At 52.4% G+C, this 24,662-nt stretch overlaps 1 protein-coding gene across 2 annotated transcripts in view; it reads right to left on the reverse strand.

The window, feature by feature from the left end:
- The window catches only part of RPTOR (regulatory associated protein of MTOR complex 1), a 95,696-nt gene that overhangs the window by 24,765 nt on the left and 46,269 nt on the right, over window positions 1-24,662 (reverse strand). The window contains exons 11-24 of one of the 2 annotated variants that reach the window (XM_062506275.1): window positions 23,910-24,011; window positions 20,713-20,796; window positions 19,603-19,713; window positions 17,695-17,769; window positions 17,152-17,217; window positions 16,408-16,599; window positions 14,692-14,832; window positions 13,527-13,644; window positions 12,159-12,299; window positions 11,573-11,731; window positions 5,770-5,888; window positions 1,991-2,094; window positions 992-1,172; window positions 110-220 (exon numbers count right to left, since the gene is read on the reverse strand). In XM_062506275.1, the coding sequence (XP_062362259.1) occupies window positions 110-220; window positions 992-1,172; window positions 1,991-2,094; window positions 5,770-5,888; window positions 11,573-11,731; window positions 12,159-12,299; window positions 13,527-13,644; window positions 14,692-14,832; window positions 16,408-16,599; window positions 17,152-17,217; window positions 17,695-17,769; window positions 19,603-19,713; window positions 20,713-20,796; window positions 23,910-24,011 (1,704 nt within the window). The remainder of the gene's footprint in view (window positions 1-109; window positions 221-991; window positions 1,173-1,990; window positions 2,095-5,769; window positions 5,889-11,572; window positions 11,732-12,158; window positions 12,300-13,526; window positions 13,645-14,691; window positions 14,833-16,407; window positions 16,600-17,151; window positions 17,218-17,694; window positions 17,770-19,602; window positions 19,714-20,712; window positions 20,797-23,909; window positions 24,012-24,662) is intronic. The other variant, XM_062506276.1, reaches the window with a different exon arrangement.

Below are 24,662 nucleotides of genomic sequence, written 5' to 3' on the forward strand. Positions count from 1 at the left end.
AGCAGGAAGGAAGGAAACCCATTCATTGCTTTGCCTCCCCCGAGGGCAGGAACGAGAAGGGAGGAAGGGCAGGGCTGTGCCAGGGGCCAGCACAGCCCTCCAGGGTTACCTTCATGACGGGCTGGGCGAAGTACTTGGCGCTCCAGTCACAGAACCCGGTCTGCACCGTGGCCGAGATGAAGCTCTTGTGTCCCACGGCATCATCAGCATCATCGGCTGTCTGCGGGGAAGGGACAGGGCTCACCCACCTGCAGGGCCAGGGACACCCCCAGGGACACCCCCAGGGACAGCCCCGCTGCCCCAGCCGGGCACCGAAAACCTCCAACACGTGGCCCAGGGCAGGAATCACCACACACCCGGCTCTGGGGTGGCTCCTTGGAAAGGGGCACCTTCCCTCATTCCCTCAGCTGCAGGGATCTGGGTGAAGCAGCCCCATGGCACCTCGGGGAGCTCCCAGGAGTTTTGTCCCAAGGATGACTCAGGATCCAGACACAGCTGATGCCAAGGAGGATGTGGATGAGCGTCTGTCACACAGGACACCCCGAGGGAAAAGGGAAAAGCTGCTCCATTCCCTTTCAGAAATACAATCCAGGCTGCTGCTGCCAAACCCCAGAGAAGGAAGGGGAGGTGTTCACTCTCTCCTTGTGATCACAGCTGGCTCTGCCTGGAGAGCAGCCCCAAGGGTCAGGGATCTGACTCTGCCTTGTCACTCAGGCACACAAATGTTTACAGAAGAGTAAGCCACGGACTCTGATTAGACACATTGCTTAGTGGCAGAAGTGAATAATGCCCTATCAAAAGCTATAAACCACAATTTATCCTGAAGAAAATAAATTAATCAATTTTTATTTGGCTGGTTAGCAGCAGCCAATCTGGATTAGCAGCAGCTGGAAGCAAACGAGGGATGCACAGAAATAAACCACAACCAACAGAAAGTGGGACAAAGCCCAGCGGGGAGAAGCTGCCAGAACTACCAGAGAAGTCTCCTTACCTGCTCTGGGCCTTTGTCAAACATTTTCCTGGTCCTGGGGAACTGGTGGGAGTGGGGGGTGTACTGGACACCCACGTTGGTGACGCTGGGGCGCACGGACGCCAGGTCCCGGCTCACGGGCTGCTTGGGCACCTCGTTGGTCAGGCTGGAGCTGCTCGTGCTGGTGGTGGGAGGTGACCCCCTGAGGGACAGAGCAGAGGGACAGGGTTTGGGTATTGCTGGACACGAGATCTGTGTGTGCATGACCTCCTTTTCACTTTGCTCCCTTCTGACAAGATCTGCGTTTCACTACGGTGCCTCCTCTGCAGAAATGTCACAATTCCCACGGCCCCTCCAAAGGCCAAACCTACCCCAAACAAAGAGGGAACTCTGACTGTGCCAACTCCAGACTGAGGGGATGAACTTCAATGCTCTGGGAACCTGTGATGCCTCACCTAAGTCACCCTGCATTTCCATGGGGGGACTGAAGCTTCAAACCATTGGAATTTAAACTGGGCCCTCTGTTCCCAACTTGGAATCTTACTGGTGCACACTGGTTATGAGACCAGCAGATCTAAGGTGTGGTGTTTTTTCTCGGCGAGGAGTTTTGGGAAATAATCCCATTTTCAGCCCCCAGCAGTCTCTGTTGCCCTGCAGTTCAGGCAGGGTGTGCTGTCCATCAGTTAACCCTGGCTTTCAGCAGCTCCAAGTGCAGCAGGCACAGCTCAGACGTCAATGGGAATTCGGGCAGCACAGCTCAGGAAAGGTAAAAGCAGCCAAAGCCAGCTCTTCCTTCCAGTTCACTGTTAGATACCCAGTGGGGCTTGTTACTCTTTGCCCTAAAGGAAAACAGGAAAACACCTTTTCCCAGAGCTTTCCATCCATTCCACTTTTCCAACCTCCCCACTGCTGACAGCAGGAGCCACATTCCTGTCCCTGGGGCAGTTCCCTGGGATTGGGGCTGGGCAGGGAGCACCCACCCCACCCACAGAAGGTGCTGGAAGGCCAGGATGGACTTACCCCACTTGGTGGATGTGCATGCCCTTGTTGGTGGGGCTGGCAGGGGCCGACTGGGTCAGGGAGGAGGTGTCCAGGATGCGCTGGGGGCGAGCGTTCACCGTGGCCTGGGGAGAACACAGGGAGCCTGAGCAGTGGCCACGGCCCCAGCACGGCCAGCCCGGGGCAGGGAGGGCTCTCTGCGGGCTCCAGGCTCAAACAAAGCCCCTGGGCTGCTCCCAGCACCAGGTTGGTTTCACTGCTGGCCTCGGCAGGAACACTTACCCGAGAGTTCTGAGCAGCAACCAGAGCCAGCTGCAGCCAGGACCTGCCCCAGCACCCCAAACACAGGGCAGGGGGACAGGTTGGGGTCCCCCTCAGCTGTCCAGTGCTCCCCAGAGCCACCAGCCTTACCCTCGCACTTCCTGCAGCTTCCATAACCCATAGGATTTGTGACCATAAATCATAAAGCACGTTCTGAGTCTGGAGGAAAGGAGGCTCAGGGGGAACTTCTGGCTCTGCACAACCCCCTGACAGGAGGGGGTCAGGCTCTGCTCCCAGGGGACAACAGGACAAGAAGAAATGGCCTCAAGTTGTGCCAGGGGAGGTTTAGGTTGGATATTGGGAAAATTTCTTCCCTGAAAGGGCTGTGCCACAGCACAGCTGCCCAGGGCACGGGTGGAGTCCCCACCCCTGGGGGGATTTAATTTAACAGCCCAGTGGATGTGGCACTTGGGGAGGTGGGTCAGCCGTGGCCTTGGCAGTGCTGGGGGGATGGTTGGACTGGATGGGCTCAGGGGGCTTTTCCAGCCTCACTGATTCTGTGATTCAGCCCCTAGCCTTCCATTAAAAACACCTGGACAAAGCAGCCTGGGCTGAAGCAAACTTTCCTCTTAAAGCTTTTTGATTTCAGAAAGTCTCTAGAGGCCAACACTGAACCCTGGGTCCTCGTTGTTTGTTTTGGTGCTCACAAAAAGCAGGTCTGGGCGTTTTCCAAGGCTCAGGCCAGGAAGGAGAACTGCACTATTCCCATCTGCATCATCCACATAAATCCCAAGGCATCCTGAGCCTGGGGGAGGCCCAGCAGTGCCTAATGAGCCCAGAACAGAGCAGCAGCAGATTCCCTGCAGGAAGGCTGCACGCCTGGGCAGCCCACACACCGGCTGCTCACACCCAGCACAGCCCCAGAGCCTGGAGCCCTTCTGGAGAAACAGATCCACAGCCCTGGCTCCAGGAAAAAACCTGAGCAGGACACTCGGGTCTTGTTTGGTAACACCAACCACAGAATCCCACAGCAGTGGGGTTGGATGGGACTTCTGGAGATCACCCAGGGCCACTTGGAGCAAGTGGCACAGGAACGTGGCCAGAGGGGCTGGGTTGGGTGGGACACTGAGAAGAAATTCTCCCCTGTGAGGGTGGGCAGGCCCTGGCACAGGGTGCCCAGAGCAGCTGTGGCTGCCCCTGGATCTCTGGCACTGTCCAAGGCCAGGTTGGACAATGGGGCTTGGAACAGCCTGGAACAGTGGAAGGTGTCCCTGCCATGGCAGGGAGTGGAATGGGATGAGCTTTAAGGTCCCTTTCCACCCAACCCACTCCATGGTTCTGCAATATTGAGTCCCCCATCCCTCTCCAGCTGTTTGGACAGTTTGCCCAGCTGCTCCCACTGAAGCCCCCAGCCCCAGCCAGGTCCCCTAGACCACAGAGCTCTGCTCAGCTGTGCCAGTGGAAGAAAACCTCAGCTGGCCCAGCTCCAAAATGAAGCCTCTACTTCCCTGAATTTTACAGTAATTAAACCAAAATATTAAACCCCTGGAACGTTCAAGTGTTCTACAGCACCTGAGGCAGTATTTTTGTTTAAGTAAGAAAAACAGTTTTTGTTTGCATTCGCTGGTAAAACCCAAGCCCTGAGTGGGCAGCACTTGCACACACGGGGGAGGAGCAGTGCCCACGCCCAGCACTCCCTCTACATCCAACAAGCTCCATCAGCACGAAGGAAAGGTCTCAGGACACAGTTAGCAAAGATTTAATTGTCACTGATTTGCATCAGACAGCAGCCAGCTCCTGCCTGAGCTCCCAGCAGAGCCTCGAGCTCACCCATGGTCCTGCAGCACCAGGGAGCAGGAAAGGCCAGCCCAGGATCTGAGCCTTACAGCCCACAGTGGTGGGCAGTTCACAGCATGGGTGGGTTTGTATCTGGGGGTTTGTTTCTACTAGAAAGCCTCGTCAGGAGCCACCCAAGGCAGGTGGTGCTGGCCAAAGCAAAGGCCCCACATGCACAGCAGGAACCCAGGACTGAACACTGTCCTTGTGGATCCCGGGGCTAAGGCACAGAACAAAACAGTTTTGTTCACTGAAGCATCCCCAGATAAATCCCTTGTAAATGGGAATGCTTGCTGTTTTCCAAGGCTGTTGGAAGAGCTGTGCCTTAGGAAGCAGGGGCAGAGCAGCTGGCCCAGCTGGGCAGGGTGAGATGCAGGAGACCCAGCACTTGAGCTCTGGGACTCGGGTCAGCACCAGCACAAACTTGACAGAGCCAACACAGACTTCCCCCATCAGTCCCAGCACTCCCTAGGGATGTGACAACAGAATGACCACAGTTCCTGCTGCCACAGCAGGATCAATATCAATATTGATACTGATCTACCTCTCACTGGCCAGGGAGTACTCCTGAGAAAACATTTCAGTCAGGAAAAGCAGATCTGGTTCCTCTTTGTTTCCCTTTGAATAGTAGGAGCAACATTTCATTTTGCAAAGAGCCTTCCAAACACAGAACTGAAATAGTTTCATTCATCTAGAGCAGAGAGAGGGAAATCTTCCACCTTTTCCTTTCCTTCTTCCCCTCATGTGGCACCTCCAGCCTGTCATTTGTTGTAGCCCGTCTCACCAGGGAAGGGCTGAGCTTGCTGCCCCCACTGCCAAGAGAATTCTTTGTCCCAAACCCAGCCCTTACCACTCACTGGCACGTGCACATCAAACAAATCAGAGTTCAAGTCAGTAACTATTGTCTCAAGAGAAAATGTGATTTCAAAGCAGAGATCTCTGAGGCATTAGGATGGCAGTGCACAATGCTGGCATCTCTTACTGCAGCCCCAGGCTGAGGGTCTGGGGTTATTCCCTGGAAAGGCCCAGTAAGAGAATTCCCATTGCAATGGCTCATGGTCTGGATGCTTGAGTGGCCAGAAAGGTTCACACTGAGCTTTCTGTGCCCAGCCAGGGGACACACAGTGTGAGAAGATGCCCTGGGGTGGCCTGGCCTGGGCAGGGGGAAGGTGCTGCCCCAGGGTGGCACCTCCAGGGACATCTTGCCACCCCCAGGATGAGATGGGATGAGGATGGAGGTTTAGGCACCCAGCCTGGGCTGGGGTGAGGAATGCCAGGGGTCTGCATGCTGACTCACATGTACTAGTTCACCTGGGTTGGAGAGCCGTTGTGGCTTCAGTCTGCAGGCCAGTCCCACTTGCATTATCTAAATCAGTTTGCAAACGGATAATTTAATGAAGGATACTTAAGGTTTATCCCAGGGACTGATCTAGACAAGTAGACTTCTAAACCAGACCTACTGTCCGAGGTCTGCACCTAATTTACACCCTAAAACAACCCCAGGCCCTCCCCCAATTACTCATTTTACCTGACCAAGAGTTCAGAGCAGAGTTTATCATCATGAAGCATTAAAACCTCCTTCTGCAAAAGGCAGAGCCCTCCAACAGACCCATCCAGGTCAGCCTGCCTAAGCCTTGCCTAAGCATGAAAAAATCCACATCCAAAGGCCTGGCAGGCACAGGTGAACAGGGACAGGCACATACCTTGTAAGCAATGCTGTTGAGAACCTTCATGGCCAGGTCAGACACGTCAGGATAGGGGTCAGCAGCCAGGTGAAGGAGCACTCTCCAAATTTGGGTATAAACACTGTTGAAACTCACACCTACAATAATAAAAAACACAACAAACCCCAAAGCCCTGCAGCACATGACAATTCATCAGCTCCAATTCTCTGATCTGATGTGAGAAAATTCATTAGAACTCCAAACAACCTGATGACATCTCAGGGAACATCAAGAGAGGAGCTCAAAACCATCCCACGTGGGCATTTTGTCTCCCTTTTGCCTGTCTGTGAACTCTGCAAGGGCTTGTGAAATCGAAGTGGGAGGAAGCAAAATAAATTAAAGACTCTCTAAATCATCTCCACTCCAACTCCTGCTTTTCCAGGCTCCTGAAGCAAATCACCTGGAAAGGCCAAGTGGATAATGCCTGGGTTTCCTGAGTTAAATACTTAATGGCACAAACCCACAGTTACTGGCTAATACTGTTGTGGTTATTTTTATCGAATTGTTCAGGGGTTTGTACACTCTACAAGTTTACTAAATGTTTAAAGCAAAGCTTTAGGAGTTGAGCCCTCAGGAACTCAAGTCTTTCCTATTGACATTTGTATCAATTCCTCCAATTTGTTATTTAATGAGCAGATCAGCTGTTTGGTATTTCAGCAGAAGGGACTGACAGATTCAAAGTACAAATCAAATTAATAAGCATTTGCAACAACTGACAAAATTCTGTGAACATTTTATTTTGCTGCTTTTGGGAGAAGATTTGTTATTGTGCCTCCGAGCCCTGCCGGTGTCTGATCGTGCAACGCCCCGGCTGGGAGTGGAGCCATTTGGACAATGTTAAAGTGGTTGCACTAACAACAAAAAAGAGCTAAAACAGAGATTTCAGATGAGTCACAATCAGTGCTAAATGACAGATCAAGCTGTTACTGCTTTTCCTCCCCTGTTTCTGGAGGCATCTAAATATAAAGCTGGGAGGAAAGGGCCCCTTGGTCACCAAGCAGCTCCTCACCTGGCAGAGCTAAACCTCATCCCTAAACCAGCAGAGCAGGCTGGGACACAGCTCTGAGCACTGGCTGAGGGCACCAAGAGGCTCCAGGGGCCTGCAGGCTGCCCCTGGGGTGCTGCTCTGAAAGGGGAACCTTCCTCTGCCCCAGGTGCCCAGAATTCCCAAAACCCAACTCCTCCCTCTCACCTCACCTGCAAAGGGTCTCTCTTTCTCTCACCTGGCATCCAAAGGACGTTCCAAGTGACTCTTGCTTACATTTCCACCTGGAAATCTCACAAGTGTTTATGAAGGGACCACTTGGACCGTGCTGTTCATGTGCTGGGGGTGACCCACACAGATCCTGCAGCTGATCCAAACCTTCCCAAAGCCACAAACCAGAGAATCCCACGTGGCTGGGCTTGGGGGGACCTTAAAGCCCATCCTGTTCCACCCCCTGCCATGGGCAGGGACGCCTTCCACTGTCCCAGGTTATCCCAGCCTGGCCTTGCACACTTCCAGGGATCCAGGGGCAGCCACAGCTTCTCTGGGTACCTTGTGCCAGGGCCTCCTCACCTCCCAGGGAAGAATTTCTCCCCAGTATCCCATGGAACCCTGCCCTCTGGAAGTGGGAAGCCATTCCCTGTGTCCTTGTGTAAATCCCCTCTCCAGTTCTCTTGGAGTCCCTTAGGCACTGGCAAGGCTGTAAAACCTCTAACAATGTAAATTGTTCTAAGGCTGTAAATTGTAAAGGCTGTAAACATATATTTATGCAATATTGTATAATATTTATATAATACTGTAAAATTGCACAGGCTGTAAATATATAACAATGTTAAATCCTGGAAGCTTCTATTATCAAGGAAAGCAAAACTGGAGGGGGAAGGATAAAGAACAAGAAGGAGAGAGGCAAAGTGCTAAAAGGTGTGGGAGGAAAAAAGGCTCAGCTCGTGAAGCAGCAGCCAGGTAATGTCTGAGGTGTGCCCAGAGCTTTGCCTCCCACACTCCAGCCTGTTACATAAGGGCCAGTGGGAAATCTGGATGCCTTCAATTCTTTAAAGCCCTTGAAAGAGAGTAAAAGGAAAGGGAGAGGAGAAGAGTGAGGGGGGCACCCAGCTGATTTCCCAGGGGCTCTGATAACCACCTCGACCACAGAGGAAGAAACCCAACAACATTTTTTATACATTTAAGTGTCAGGGAAAAACCTAATTTTAAGCAGAACTGTGCCAGTGCAATTCCCCCTTCACCTGGCAGCCTTTGAGGAGAACACAGGGAATTTCTACAAAGGCACCTGGGGCTCAGGGCTGGTGCTCCCAAGGCTGCTCTCTCCTGCTGCTCCACTGTCAGTGCAGGAGAGGCACATCTGACACAGCTCCCTGTCAGATCCTGAGCTCCAGGGGCTGGACAAGGAGCAGCAGAGGGAGCAGGAGGAACAGCAGCTCCATTTCACTTTAGGACTCCAATGCCTGAACTGTCCTGCGATGCAAAGCAGGAGCTGAGCAGGGGCTGGGCATTAATGGAAGCAGACAGCTCTGTAATTAGTCACACCCACCCCCAGCCAGACCAGTGCACCTTGCAGTGTGCACTCATGTTTACAAAATTATCCCTCTCTGCTAAGAATGTCAAAAATAAATTGCCTGTCTTTCTCCCAGCTGGATTTTCCCTGCACACCTGGGGTTCAGTTGGTGGGCCAGGCTCCTGCAGCTCCAGGGAGAGCCACAGTGGTTGCAAACCCAAGTGCTCATGGCTTTATTTATTCCCTTTGATCTTCCAGGCTGGGACAGGGCTTCTTTCCAAGCCCCTGTAAAAATCACTGCAGTGATTTTAAGCCCTGACCTCCACGGACGGGGCAGTTCCACTTCCCACAGCAAAACCAAACCTGTGGCTCCTCCCTGCTCACCTGGCCCTGAGCCAGCTCCTGAGGAGGGACTGGAACCTTGGATGGGCACACAGGAACAGGGGGAATGGGACATTCAGATGGGAACACAGGGACAGGGAATGGGACATTCAGACTGGCACACAGGGACAGGGAATGGGATATTTGGGTGCAGGGAAACACAGCCAAAATATTTCAGGCTGAACAGCCCCGAGGACTCGGGGAGCTGCTTCCCTCAGTGCCAACCACAGCTGCTGTGTCAGTGTGCATCCCACAGAGGCCTCCTCTTGCCAAGAGGGACCCGGGGTGGAGGGGACACCCAAAATCCCTGAGCTCTGCTTGGGGAAACAGCCTGGTCCCTGCACACCTGAGCCTCTCAGGGCCCTGTAGGGGCTCACTCCAACCCCATGGCAATTCCAGGGCACAGCTGGAGCTTCCCATGCTTCCACACAAGGCAGGAGCAGTTCATCAGAAGGAAGGTCCTCAGAGCACGTACCTCTGGGCCAGAGCTGCTGTCACCACCAGGGAGACAAAGGAGCCCCCTCTGAGCAGTCCCTGAAGTTCCCATTTCCAAACCCCACCCAAATCCCTGGATTTTGCTGCTGTGCCCATGCCCAGGTACAAACGCTGCTGGCTGACCAGCTCCTTCTCATTATCTCAGTGCATTAACACAGAGCAGGAGGCTCCCTTGCCCCAACATTCTCCGTTTCCTGCACCTGACTGCCCACCTCCACCTCTGCTCTCCTCATCCTCACTGGCACTCTGAGGCAGATCCTGGGAAATGGCAAACAGTTCTCCACCCCCAGCCTCTCCTGCTGGAAAAGACAACAATTCCCCAGCATTTCATCACTCCAAGATTTATTTTCCTCCTTCTTTGATCACTCCTTAAGATAATCTTTCCAGTGAAGCTCTCTGTAGGACAAAGGCTTTCATCGTGCACTTTGGATATGAATAATCAGCCTCGAGGTATGCAAACCCCCATCTTAATTTCATCCCTTTTCCTATCTTAAAACTGAACATTTCCAGGACACCAAGATTAATGAGTGGCTGTATGGAAAAGCAGCAAGGCTCAGCTTCCTTTCCAAAATGATGTCTTTGTTGACTAACCACAAACTGCCTCTTGCCAGCTGGAAAACTGGGCCAGAAATAAATGTCTCTCCTGGTACTGGCCTGTCTGGCCAAGGAGCAGCTGCCAGGGAACACAGAGCTCAGCTGAGAGCGTGTGTTGGTGCATTTGGGGAGCCATAACGGGGACATTTGGCCCACAGGTAGCTAAGAACTGTTTGTAAAATGGGCCAAGGAGGAATGGAGAGGCTCTCCTCAAGTTTTTGGGAAGAAGTATGTTGTATGATGCCTCAGTGCCAGAGCAGAGACTGATCCAGAACAATCCCCTGCATGCCAAGTTCCTAAATCTGCCAGAGAGGAACAAAGACCTGAGCATCAGCAGGTTGTGGCTGCTCCTGGATCCCTGGCAGTGTCCCAGGCCAGCTTGGACAGGGCTTGGAGCAGCCTGGGATAGTGGAAGGTGTCCCTGCCCATGGCAGGGGTGGCACTGGATGGGCTTTAGGGTCCCTCCCAACCCAAAGCATTCTGGAATTCTGTGATCAATTAATCATCTCAGGAAATGCAAAGCACAGAACACACACTGTGGCTGAAAAATTCTCCTTTCACTCTTACAGACTAGATTTCTGCTTCACTTAGAGTCTCCTCACACGCCCCAAACATCTTTTTCATTGCTCTGGCTGTCTCAGATGCTTGGCTGAGATGTTACTGCAGAGCCAAAGCACCATTTTCTCTTTCAGAAGACACAGCAGAGCACAGCATTCCTCCAGCCACAGGTCTTTGCCCCACTGGGCTCCCCCAGCTCCCCTGCAGCAGCAACTTAAGGCACGTGGGGACATCAAGGACCAGGTCAGCCTGGTCTGCAGAGCTCTGGGGGTGGCTGGGGCATCTCTCCTGGGGAGCAGGAGACAGGGCTGGAGGATGGTGATGCTTCAGAAGGAATGAGAAAAGCCTGGCTTGCAGCAGGCAAATGGGGAGGTAATGGGATTCTGTGAGAGTCATGAATTTTAAACACTTCTCTAAGCTCTGTGTTTCCAGCTGGGTCTGAGCTCTTTGATAGAACAGGAATAAGGGAGGCCTTGGAGAGCTGCTCTCTCTTTCCAAGGTTCCCCTCACCACCTCCAGCTCCTCTCCAGAGCCTTTTCCAGCTGTACTGCACAGCTCTTGTGAGACACACAGCAGCCATCAAGGGGAAAGGGAAAACTCAACTCCTAGCTCAAGATGGAGAGAAATTTCCTAACATCCCTGCCATGCTTCAGAAGATCCAGTGTCATTACTGATAATCAAAAGCAAATTAACTGATCAAGTTCCTAATGAACTCATGATTTTAAACTGCCACAGGGGCTCAGTAATTACAATCCCTGAATCTTTCAACTTGGGAGAGCCAAATCACCATTAATTTTCCTAGAAAACAGAGCAGAGAAAATGTTTCTTTAGTCAAGGCAGTTCTATCACCCAGGTGATTTCTCCCTGAGTTACTCTATTTGCCCTGATTTGTGAAAATATGGGTCCATTTACTGATTACAGAGGAAATGTAAAGACCTGCCCAGCACTTCCCTGTGCCTGCTGCTTTCCCTGGAAGGAGGCCATTCCAAAAGCCAGGTCCTTCTGCATGGTGCCTGTGATGTTGTGCCAAAATGGCTCAGATTGTTTGAAAAGCTACAGGTATCTTAAAGCAAAGCTGTTGTGGCCCCCACATTTTTGTGCCCAAATTCCTACCAGGATTGCAGTGAAGCTTAGAAACTGGAGCCAAGAGCTCCCACTGCCATCCCCCCACTGGAGTGACCCAGGCACACACAACAGGGAGAGCAGGATCCCAACTCTGCACACAGGGAAGGGCAGGAGGGGCTGTGCTCACTCACCTATGAGGGAGTTGAGTGAGGAGTAGGAGCTGACTCTTCTCATCTTGTCGATGGTCTCGAAGGACAGGATGTACTCCTCGTTCTCAGGGCTGCCCAGAGTGCTGCTGGCACTGCTGCTCGTGCTCAGGTTCCCAGGGGAAAACGCCACGGAGCTGCCAGCTGCCAGGACAGAACAGCAGATGCTGCAAGGAGCACTGGGAGGGAACTATTCTCACCCATAACAGACATAACAGCCCTCTTCTAAATCCTGCCCCGCTCAGGGAAGGAAACCCCTCACCCAGGGGGCAAAGCCACAATTCCCCTTTTTAATACTGAGTGATTAAACTCAGAATGAGCAAAAGATCCAGTTAAAAATCCACTTATGCTTGAAAGCTGGAAGGCACATTTTAAGTCCCCAAACACTCAGAAAAAAGAAAAAAAAAAAATCAGCGCTAATGACCAGAAAATTACTACTAATTATGAGGGAGCTCCTCATCCAAACCCTTGGAGCTGGACAATTTGAGCTGAAGTGCCAGTTCCAACCTGTGCTGTCCTGCCCGTGGTGCTTCCTGCCTGAAAAGTGGAAGAATTCTGAAGTGTGCCTTACACTCCTCGTTGAGGCTGAGGTTCTGCAGGGACTTGTTGAGGTTCCTGGCCGTGGTGACAGCACGGATGTTGCCGTAGGAGCTGACGGAGCGCAGCCGTGGCGTGCAGGGCCCGTCCCGCACCGGGGTCAGGCTCCCTCCCTCTGCGAGGCAACAGGGAGCACTTATGGCTGGAACCAAAGCCAGCCACAGCACTCGGTTATTGCCCAGCCAACGAGCAATGGAAACAGCACTGACACGAACAGAATTGGTAATTCTCTGCCAGGCTAAAAGGGAACGAGGCGCGGCAGCGGATCCGGCACGGAGCACGTGGCTCTGCTGGGAGTTTGGGATGTGCCAGCCCTGCCAGTGCCACCCAGGGGCCCTGGTGACCCTGCTCTGCTCTGTGCCAGGACAGTCTGAGGCCACTGGGCAGCTCCTCTCTCAGGTGCTGCCCATCAAACCCCCCCTTGGATTTTCTCATCGCCAGGAGCTATGAAAATTCTGATTTCCTGACCAAATTTCAGGGCTGATTTCAAGTCATATTTCAGCCTGAGCACACACACAGTCCCACGGCCTCAGAAGAGCTGCTCTGTTTCCCTGCAGAGGAAACCTGGCTGTGGTAGGGAATGCTTCCAGGGCATCCCACTTCAGCATTCTTTTGGATCAGGAAAAGCACTTTATAAAGTGCATGCAGTGCTTATTTCCTGCAGCAAATGGGGAGGAGCTCATTTTCCAATATGATTCAGTTATTCAGAGGACAGGGAGACAAAACCACTCTGTGCAGAGAACAGCACACCAAGACTCTCCTGTTATCCTTCAAGATTTCCACTGCAGTTTACCTCTAAAGAAAAGGTGAGGTTAGAGACAACTTCACCAGGACATTTCATTCCTCGCACAAAGCTACAGACACAACAAAAGGGATGGGGCCACAGGGTCAGAGCACAGTTCTTGTTCTTCCCTTCCTTGTGTGGCCCTCAGAGCAGCAGGGCTGGTTCATGGTGTGCTGGAGCTGTCACCAGGTCAGTGTGACACTGAACGTTCAGCTGTGATTCCAGAAGGGAGACAGAAAACCAACCTGCGTGCTGCCCTGGCCAACGTCCTTCAGCCTTGAGCTGAAGGGAATCTCTCTGAATGGGGCAGGAGGTTCCTGGTGAGCTACAGCCAAGGCTTAGGGGGAGACTCTGGAGGATGGATTTCTCCAGTGCAACATCTCACAGGGCTGAACAGACACCAGATCTCCCCTCCTTGTCACTCACATCTCACGACAGGGCTCTTCAATAGATCCCCACCAACAAGATTGTGCTGGTATGTGCTGGGAAAACTCCTTAAATAATTCCCAAGTACTTTCAGGCCCTACATGCCCTGCCCACCCAAAGCCAAGCCCTCACCTGGAGCAGCTGGAGAAGGGAGGGGGTAATTCTTCTCCTCTTCTATGAACTGCAAGGCCACAGTGCAGAAATTGCTCTCGTACTGAACCACCAGGTGACTCAGGGCCACCACCAGCTCCTGGGGAAAAAGCACGAGAAACATCTCATGGTGACACAGGTGAGAAACAAGGGACTGAAGACAAACACTGAGCAGTACTGCTGGTTTTACTGGGTGCCCATTCAGGGTGGGATTCTTCCTTAATTCATGGGGTGAACTGCAGAAAGCCAGGAGTCTGTCTCACACTTAATTCCTCCCTTTCTACCTGGACAGGCTTCCTCCCTTCTGAGTATCCTGCTCTAGTGGGAGGTGCCCCTGCCCACAGACAGCAGGGGTTGGCATGAGATGAGCTTTAAGGGTCCCTTCCAACCCAAACCATCCTGGGGCTCTGTGGCTGATTCTGCCCAAGTCTGTCAGTCTGGTGCAGTGACACAGGAACCCTGACCTGGCCCAGCCCATAGGATGTGTGTGGCCCCCTCAGAGCCAGGGGCTGTGCCAGGGCTGGGGGTTCTCAGCCCCCTGTGGCACAGCTGGACCCTCCTGGCACTGCCCAGCCCCACATAGAGCTCAGCCCCTCCAGGAGGCACCTCCTGGGAACAGCAGACAGGAGACAGAGCTGGCTTTGGCTGCTGTCTCTGCTCAGGGACTGATCTCCCAAGGAGAGATTTATGAATCTCACAGAGCATTCAGTGTGACACGCAGCTCTCTCTTGAATTAAACTGATTAAATGCTGGAAGGAGACAACACAAATGAATCTTTGCCATGCTGCTGACAACTGCCAGGGTGTTGATGTTCCAGTAAAGTAAACACAAACATTAGGACACTTCAGAACAGCCCTCACAAACAATCCAGAACGTCAAAAACCATTTAATGTACTATTGATGCACGATGGTGCATCAGAAACTGGAACTCTCCCAAACCTGGAGCAGCCTGTGACCCATCCCCGGGGCTCCAAAGGCAGGGAGACCCTTTCATCCCAAACCTGGAGCAGCCTGTGACCCATCCCCGGGGCTCCAAAGGCAGGGAGACCCTTCCACTGAACAGAGCTCAGTGTCAGAGCTCTCTGACAAACTGCAGAGGAGGCACAGGCAGAGCCTGAGCCCAGCCCAGCCCCCAGGCCTGGCCTACCTTTCGGACCATGGGGCTGCCATCGTTGATGAGCTGGGCCAGCATCATGGCCACGTTGTGGTCGATGGTGGTCGAGTGGTCCGTGCGCTCTGCTGAGTTGCCCACAAAGGTGCCCAGAGCAAAGACTGCAGCACAGCGAACCTGGGGACACAAACAGCCCTGCCTGTCCCCTCTGCTGCCACGGGGGGGGTCATTTATCCCCACGTTATAAATACATATCAGAAAATCAGCTTTTCGCAAATATTAAGATGAATGCTATGGGTGTAACGTTAGAATAACTTTGCTGTAAAGATACAGTTTTTATTTCTGCTATTAACAAAACTTAAACGTGGTAGTGGGGTAGCTGATATGTAACTATACTCGCAATTAAACTACCTGTTTAATTAAAATAACATCCAATAAACATACAATGAAGACCCTGCTACTAATATGCCAACTATCAACACCTGCCATCTGAAAAAAGTATGAACCAAGGCCCAAACTAAAGGTAATAATAAAAACAGACTAAAACCACAGCCAAAAAACACACATACTCTAAAAAGGCAGGCCCAAAAAGCAGCCATGTTAAACACTTCCTGGAATATGTAAACTAGTTTGTAGAAAAGTTTAAATATGCATAATAGTTTATGAATATACATCAGACTGATGTAATGGAAAAGGTATTTTAAAAGTAACTCCAAAAATAGTAGGTGTGGTCTAGGCTGAATGCCAAGCACCTGGCCGTTAACTCTTTGCTATATTATCTTTATTTCCTATTGTCTTTTATTAAACTTTTTAAACTTTACCAAGTAAATAAACCTTGTTTTTCACACCCACAAAGGGGAGAGCTGGAAACCTGAACTGCTGTGTCAGGTGAGCAGGGAACCCGTGGGGAGCCTCAGCAAAATGAGTTTGGAGCATTCACAGATGCAGGAGATGTTTAATTCCCCAGAATACTCAGTGACCTTCCCATGGGTGACTCTTCCAGTTGGTGTTGCCTTGAATTTGAATTCCCAGGAATGAGGTACACACAGCTCCTGTTGGGATGTGGGTCTTTCATAGCAGTGCTGACTATAGTCCTCAGGTATGGGCTTATGGGAAGGCAGATGATGGAAAAAAGGAGAAAAGTCAGGGAAAACTTCAGAAAGCCACCCCACCTCTGCAGAAACACTGCTTGAAAAGTGGGGAGGACGGGGCCAGGGACAAGAGGAGGAGGATGCAGGACAGAGACTGGATGTGGAGGGGAATTCATCTCTAATCCGTGCACGTGGTGAGAGCTGTGTACCTCAGCTCCCTTCTCCCAGTGTGTGTGCTGGCTCTGATGGGCTCTGTCAGTCACTGCCAGGCCCTGCACAACCCCTCCTCTCCCGGGAGTGCCACAGAGGTGAAACACAGCCAACTAAAGATGCCTTTTCACAATGAGCAGGGGGAGAAGAGTTTTCATACTTGCACAAAAAGACTAGAGGGTTTTTTTGCAAAACACAGTGAGTTTTGGGACCACATTTTTAACAGCTTCTGATATGCAAGGAAGCAAAAACCGTGGCATTTCCTAACTGCAGTGCTCAGTTCCCAGGGGTCTGGGGCTCTGTGAACTCCCCCTGCATTCCTTTGGAAGCTCCTCTTGTAGGGCTTGTTTGATTTGCATCACCTTGAAGAGACAGCGGCAAGATCTCTCTCTGAAGCAAACACAAACACAAAGCTCTAGAAGACCCTGCTCAGCAGGAACTTTGTCTTTACCTCTGGGATGGGATCTGAGAGGAGGCTGTAGAGCTTCTCATGGGCGCTGTCTCTCACCCCACACCACCGGGCTGAGTCGAAGTTCTGCCAGATCCTCCCCAGACAAATGGCCACCCACTGCCTGAGGAGAGGGTGGGGATCGTTCAGCTGCTCCAGGCAGATCGCTATCAGGTTCCCCTGCAGGCAGGCTTCCTGCAACACAAAGCACGCCTTTTGTTTGGGATGACGGCTTCCCACCTCATCCCCGCAGAAGGAGATTATTTCTGCAGGAAGCCAAGAGAAAATAATCATTCCGTGGTTCCTGACTGGTTTTGTTACAGAACGCCGGCAGCACGAAGGGAAAAGGAAGCTATAGCTGATGAAATAGCTGAGCATTAAAATGCCTTCTGTAACGCAGAAAGCTTGGGTTTTCCACTTTGGAAACCTGTGGGAGCCCCAGGGTTTATGGCTCCATCCACAGACCACCCCCAGCCACCAGGTTCCCACTGGACAGGACCAGGAACTCTTTCTGCGAAGGGACTCCTGTCCCTGTCCCCCACTCCAGGTGCTGGGTACAGAATGTCTGCCACATCTCCAGGCCAATTCTTCTCTTAATCCACACAGAAGTAACAAAACCCAACGTCCTAGTTCTGTTTCCAAGTGGAGTTTTGGGCTTTAATGCAAGCCAGGACACTTCTGTCAAAGCAAAGGCGTGAGGCAGAGAGAGGTGGGAGAGGATGAAGGGAACAGGCTGCTGGCACTCACCTGCCCAGTGTTGTAGTTGTTGACAATCACAGCCAGGATGAAGGCTGTCATGGTCCTGTGCTCAGCCTGAAAACAGCACAGACACACACAGGCTTACCTGGAGAACAGGGCAGGGAACAGCTGCAGCCCACCCTGAAACGTGGCATGGCCCCAAGAGCACTTTGTGCCACGTTCAAAGAACGAGAAAATCCCAGCTTGCTTTCCCCTTTCTGGGCATCAGCCCTGTTACACCCCAGACACTTCCCCAGCATCCTCCCAGCCAGCCTGGCCCTGCTCTGGGGGGACCCCAAAGAGCCCTGGTGGGAACCCAGCGGCTGCAGAGGGAACTGCCAAAGCTACGGGGCAATTCCCTGCTCCTGCAGCCATCCTGGAGCCCCAGCTCCCACCCTCACTGAGACTCCACAAGAGTTTGTAAAGCCTTGGTTGGTGTGGCTGCCACTGGCGGGGGGGAGGCAGCCCCACATGGCACCAGAACAGCAGCACATCTGCTAAAACAAGGCAAGCAAACACTAAAGAGTCTGAATAAATGTGATTTGTCCTTACTGGCATGTAAGGATCTGCCAGGACTGAGAGGAAATACTTGTGTCCATTGTCCTTCACCAGGTCAGCCTGGCACGACTGAAAAAGAGACCAAGAAAACCACAGTGAGAACCACAACACACACATCTGTTCCTCCAATGATGGACAAACCTTTCATTTCTTAACCATTTTTCTCCAACCTTGTTTTCATTTAAGAAGCCAAATAAAGCTCAAGCCCTTCCTGGGGACTGCAACCAGACAGCCCCACAGGGACAGAGCAGGGAAGCCTGTACCAGCCCCACAGTGCCACAAAGAGCAGGAAATGTGGGCTCCTGTGCTGGGGAAGAGCCCAGGGAGCCACCTCTGTGCACACTGAACCTCCCCAGTACATTTCTATCTCCTGCTACAGCCTGCCCAGACTGCAGAGCAGCCCTGGGAGCACAGGGCAGGCTCCTGGGCTGGGCTCACGGGGAGCTCAGGGCTTTGCTGACACACCAGCTCAGGCCCCAGGTTGATGTTCTGGGGTCACTCTGAGAGGATCCACATGAAGAAAGTGAAAATGGAAGGGAGGAAACCCTGACTTGGCATCAGCTCCCTGTGGCACGGCTCTGCCAGACACAAGAGCATGCATTTCTCATCAGCAGGAGAAGGTGAAGGAGGGAAATAATTGCTGAAAGGGGAGGGGATGGCAAGGCAGAGATGCAAGAGAATATTTTAGTGCTGAAGAGAGTGAAGCTGGTGGTTTTGGCAGAGTCAGGAGCAGAGGGCCTGGACTGCTGCCAGGCTGCAGCTACGAGAGGCTTCCCTGACCCCTGCACACCCCAGGCTGCCTCTCCCCTCTGCCCTGCCCGTCAGCACCTTCTGTTCCTCACCCAGATAAGATGAAATATAAATATCATACACTGGCTTTTCTGCAGGCACGTGGACAGCAGCAGAGGGGAGGCTGCCCAGGCCACCGTCCTGTGCTGCCTCTGCTGCCCTGGGGCTCACAGGAGGGAGGTGATGGCCACAAAGCCAGACCTGAATCCTCCCTGCTGGGCTCCTGGGGATGGCAGGGGAACCCAGCAGCACTGACACCTCCTCCTCCTCCCAAACAAACAGCTGCACTGTGAACAATAACACAGCGCAGCAAAGCAGGCTGCAGGCTTGGTGTGCAAGCTCAGAACTGACAGAGAATATTCTGTTTGCAAGGACTGCTGCTGTCCCCTCCCTCAGCAGCGTCCAGGGCACTTCCCCCTCCTCCCTTCCCACTCCATGTGCTGGTGGAGTGGTGAGTGGAACAGCACAAAGAAACCCAAACCCAGCATTTAAGAGTATTTTTTGTGTTTTTCTATAGAGCTCAGCCTGCAAACGAGTGAGGCAATGGCAGAGCATGGGAGGGAACGTGTGAGGAACAGGGAATCACATGGGAATCACACCTGAGCCCCTGGCACACACCTGGGGCTGAGGCACCAGCCTCGGGTGCAGCACAAATGAGCTTTTCCAGAAGAGCTACAAGATGAATAGTTTTCATTTTCTTTGCTTTCCCAAATCCTCTTAGGATGTTAATGAAAATATTGTTATAAAACTAAACCTGACAATGCTGGATCAACAGCAGGAAAACCTTGACAAATTCAGTGCTATGCTTCATACTGAAACAGAGGAGAGATACAAAAATAACCCCCAGAGAGGAAAGATCCAACATCCACAGCAGTTCAGGCATTCTACATGGACTTGCAATTGTGCCTGAATTAATGTGTGCACCTGTCCTAATAATTTTATAGTGCTCAACTGATGGCACCCACAAACCACTGAGTCAGAGATACGACTCCACAAATTTATCTGCAATTACTTACCAGCTTCATTATTTATTTGAAAGCCCATCAAGCAGAGCTCTGGCTGAGGCAGTGCACTGCTGAGAGGCACAAGGCAGGCAGGGGCAGGAATACTCACACTGTCCACTGCCAGGATCTTGGCCCAGATGAACACAAGGAGAGGTCTCAGCTCACGGGCCGAGCTCTGGAGGAGCTTCAGCACATAGGGGAAAATGCCAACAGAGAGGGCCTGGGAGGGAGAGAACAAATCCCTCTCAGTAAAACCCTGGGATCAAACCCCCCTGGGCAGCTCAGCCCCCAGCAGGCCCCAGGATGCAGCATCTTTACAGACACAGCTGAGAAATCTGGGAGAAAAAAATATCCCATGTTTCCAGTAAAGGGGGGATCCCTGTGTGTTTGTCTATTGCTCATTTTAATCTGGAATGTCACCAGGTATTTCCAGACTCTTTTGGCCCATGGGGACTCTGAGTTAACCCAGCATCAGCTCTCTCTGCTCACAGCCTGGGTTGTTTTATCCTCACTCCTGGGATAAATATCCCAAGCTCCATATCCTCTCTCCCCTCAGCTCTCCCAACTAAACATGTCACAAAGTTCAGGAGTTCCAGCCTTCCTAATGGAAATTACCAGGTCTCTCCAGGAGGAGGTAAAGCAAACCACTAAACAGTCCCATCACTGAGCTGCTCCACACCCAGCTGGTGCTTCATCTTCATCACTTTTATCATCAAACAGCTCCATTTACAGGAGTGCCTTAAACTGCTCCTCTGTTTAATTCTTATTTATGTTCCACACTGTGCTGCCGCTTTCCAAACTGCAGAATGCAGCTGCAGCCTGCTCAGAAGTGCTTGTAAAATCCAGACACCAAACAGATAAAGGAGGAAAAGAAAATTATTCAGCCAGTAAGCTGAAAGAATACGTAACAAACACAGATGCTTTTTTTGGCTATTTATTTTATATGACAAACCTTCTTACGTGCCCCAGATATTTCCTCCTGGTTTGTCCCTTACATTATTTTACACTTAACTACTCCCAAGGTTTCTCCTTTGTACTGGAAATGAACACAGGAGTGAATGTGATGAACACAAAGCTCTGTGCTGGGAGGGACACACTGGCTCCATTTCCCACACCCAAACCTGCTCATCTGTCACATCTGGACATTTTCCTCCCCACAGCCACCAGCTGCATTTATCACCCCGTGCAGGGCTGCAGCCCAAGTGCAGCTGCCACTCACCAGACTCACAGCCCAGGGCCCCAGGTCCAGGAACCTCCCCAGCAGGTCCAGAGCTCGCAGCCGATGTACCTGGCTCAGCAGCACCTGCAGGGCACAGGGGAGGGGTCACTGTCCAGGGAAAAACACTCCCAGGGGTCACTGTCCAGGGGAAAAACACTCCCAGGGGTCACTGTCCAGGGGAAAAACACTCCTAGGGGTCACTGTCCAGGGAAAAACACTCCCAGGGGTCACTGTCCAGGGGAAACAACACTCCCAGGGGTCACTGTCCAGGGAAAAACACTCCTAGGGGTCACTGTCCAGGGAAAAAACACTCCTAGGGGTCACTGTCCAGGGAAAAAACACTCCCAGGGGTCACTGTCCAGGGGAAACAACACTCCCAGGGGTCACAGTCCAGGGGAAACAACACTCCCTGGGGTCACAGTCCAGGGGAAACAACACTCCCAGGGGTCACTGTCCAGGGGAAACACTCCCTGGGCCTGCAGGGCACAGCAAAGGGACACTGACACACCCTGGCACCCTGGAATGCTCCCTCGGGGGGCTGCTCCAGACACCAGGAAGCAATCCCTAAGGATTCCAGCTGCCTTCCCCAGCCCAGCTCCTGGTGATTCCTGCAGCAGCACCCAAAGGGCAGTGACAGCCCAGCTCTCAGGAGCACAGGAAGAGGCTTTGCTTTCCTTGGCAAATCAATATCAGAGACTTAAGAGGGAGCAAAAGGTCATGTTGGTCATTAATAAAAATCTCATTAAAATGGAGTCTGACAACACTAATGAGGTGGTGCTTTACTGGCTTATACCTACCCTGGTGTGAAATATTAACAGATAGACTTGCAGTTCTTAATCTCCTTAACAGATGTAAGATATTGGAATGCAACGTTTAATCCTCAGTTTAAATTGAGGAACATCCTTCAGCATGGATCTCAGGCAAAGAGACTCCTTGATTTACCTCCCCAATTCCATCCCCTTCTCAGTGTGCTTGCATGCTGCATATTGAAATTAGATTGTTTTTCATGTTTAATATTGAAGAATAACTAAATTACTTGGCTGACATCTCACACCCTGGATGACTGGTACTGGATACTGAGGTGGTGCAGGAAAGGCCCAGAAGAAAGCAGGGGGGTGTGATAACTACTGCTATGGTTTCACTCTGAATATCAGAGCCCAGACTGCAGGACAGGTCACAAGAGAAAGGATTTTGGTCATCCTGCCCTAGTTGGCACCAGCCTACTCCATCAGCCAGCCCAGGAATAACAGGGGCAGCTGTTTGGGATTAAAGCAGGAGCAGAGAGCAGGGCAGGTGAGGCTGGAGCAGGGACAGCAGCAGGAGCTGGCAGGGGCAGGAGGCATAGACATGGCACAGCTGGGACCCTCCAGCCTGCAGAGAAACTGAGGAACTCCAAACTCAGTCAAGAAAGGGAACTGATTGAAAAGGCTGTCTGGGTGAAGCCCCAGCTCCACACTGCTGCCCTCCCAGAGGGCACTCCCAGAGCAATCAGTGTCTGATGGAAAAGCTCCATTTTCCATTGTCCAACCCAAACGAAGCCCTTGGTCTCACAGGATTTCCCATCCCCAGCTCCCAGGGGATCTGCACAATAACCTGAGCCCAGGCAGACACACATCCCAGAGCCTGGGGTGAACATGGGGGGGGTCAGAGCACAATCCATTCCTCCTGCTGGAACCATGGAAGTGCTGGTGTGCCACCCCAGCACACAGCCCTGGGTCACAGCCCTCGTCTGGCACAAGTCCCAGATGGAAAACGGGGCCTTGGTGACAACCAAGCATGTAAACTGGGGATGAACAGGACACAGGGGGATCATTCACATGTCACAGGCTGGATTTCAGCAGGCAGCTCCTCACAAAGGCAGGGCCTGCAGTGATCTCCAGGAGCCCTCTGTGCACAGGAGATCCCACAGAGAGAATCCCCACAGGGATCAGGGCTGGCCAGGCTGTGTGTGCTGCCTGCTCTCTGATGCCTCCTCTCCCTGGGCTCTGAAAACAGGCCAAAAACGGGCTGCAACTCCGTCCCTTCCTGCCCTGGATCCTCAGTGTGCTCACACCTGTTACCAGCCAATCTTATTCCACTGTACAATTAACATGCTATAATTATAACAACAATTACGCTGTCCCAGCTCGGTTTTGCTCCAGGCAGGAACACAGGTTCCTTTGCCAGGTGACCTCTCAGTTCCACTGCAGTCACGCTCCTGCAGAGCCTGCTGGTGCCAAACAACCCATTGGGAAGCAGCAAAGTTGGAGCTGGAGCAAAACCTTGCCTGCTTCTATTGCTGTGACAGAGACAAACCACGTATCTGCTTATCCACCTCATCTATCGAGGCTTGGGAAACTCAGGAAATTAAAATCTGCTTTTGCAGAGATGGATGGTGCTGTCAGACACAGACTGACAGGGAAGGGGAGTCTCCTCACAGATCCCTGTACAAGGGACCACATTCCTTTAGAAGAAAGGCTTTAAAGGGTGCTTCTGGTAGAGCAGAGCCCACAGGTACCTGGGCCAGGGTTGGTATTTGTGTCAGCACCAACTCCAGGGAGGGGAGCCAGGGCAGGGACAGGTGACACCTGCAGTGCTGGCCCTGCCAGGATTACTGAAACGCTGTGCTCTGCTCCCCTGATCTCCTCTCCTGCAAACACCAGACCTGGCTGGTCTGAGCAGTGCCCACAGAACCCCCAGCTCTGCAGAGCTGTCTGTGTGTTCCTGCAGCAAGACTCCTGCCCCACGTGGAAGGGAACACCTCCCAGGCTGTACCAGGTGGATAAAAGACATTTCCAAATGATTTACACTGCAGTAACTTCTACTTTCTGAAGAGGGGGAAGATAAAAGTCTCTGCCTGGCAGAGCTGGGATACAGAGGAGGTGCCAGAGGAAGGACAGTGAAGATTTGCTGCTCTGAGAGAGGCAGCAGAGCCACACACGGACCAGAGCAGGGACTTGGCTCAACCAGAGCCATGGGATGGGGCAGGAAAAGCACTCTGGGTTCATCCACGTGGGTGTGGTGAACACAAAACCAGCTCTCATCTATCCTGGAGAAGCCCCTGGTACATTCAAATGCCAGAGGGTTGGCAGCTCCAGGCTGAGGGGCAGGAGAGACAGGGACACCCCTGGCATGGGCAGGGAGAGACAGGGACACCCCTGGCATGGGCAGGGACACCCCTGGCACGGACCCAGCCCCAGCCCAGCCCCAGCACTGACCTGCAGCACGATGGGCAGCTGCTCCGGGGGGTTTCTGTTCTCCACACCCATGGTCAGCCACACCTGGAAGGCCGTGAGCTGCTCGGCGAAGAAGGGGCTGTGCTGGGGTAGCAAAGGGGGAATGCAGGCATGGGTTAAACACCAGGGAGTGAAGCCACTGGATTTCTGTGTTTCCTGAAGCTGTGGTTTGTAACTGTTACATCTGCTTGGGGTTGTCTAAATGCACAAAAACTTCCCAAAGACTGAGCCGACACACGTCCCTTTAAATGTGCTGGGGGAAAAAAGAAGGAAGGAGTGGAGAAACAGGAGAAGTGACCACAGAAGGTCTTAGGGAAGTGTGGCTCTCTCCCCAAGAGCAGCAGTGCATTTATCTGCTCTGCAGAGGCTGTTCCACTCTCACAGCAGCACTCAGAGCTGCCTCTGCCCAGTCCACAAAGACATAACCCAAGAGCAATGAAAATAATTCCTCTTGTCATCATCACTCTGAGATATGGTACAAGCTCAGGGTGAGAATACACTGACCACAGCACACAGCAGCTTCCAGGTAGGAATCCACAGAGGAACAGAAATCGGTGGGGAAGGAGAGAAAAGCAGCCCAAACCCATCCCTGTAGGAGCACTGGGAGCCCCCAGGCCCTTCTCCAGCAGGTTGTTGTGTTTTCCAGGTCTGGGCAGGCAGGAACACCCTGGGAATGGCCAGCAGTGGTTTGTGATGTGGGGGCTGCACTGCCAGCCCCCAGCAGGTCCCTGAGCC

The sequence above is a fragment of the Cinclus cinclus genome, chromosome 20 (genome assembly GCF_963662255.1).
Source record: "Cinclus cinclus chromosome 20, bCinCin1.1, whole genome shotgun sequence".
In the NCBI taxonomy this organism is placed as follows: domain Eukaryota; kingdom Metazoa; phylum Chordata; class Aves; order Passeriformes; family Cinclidae; genus Cinclus; species Cinclus cinclus.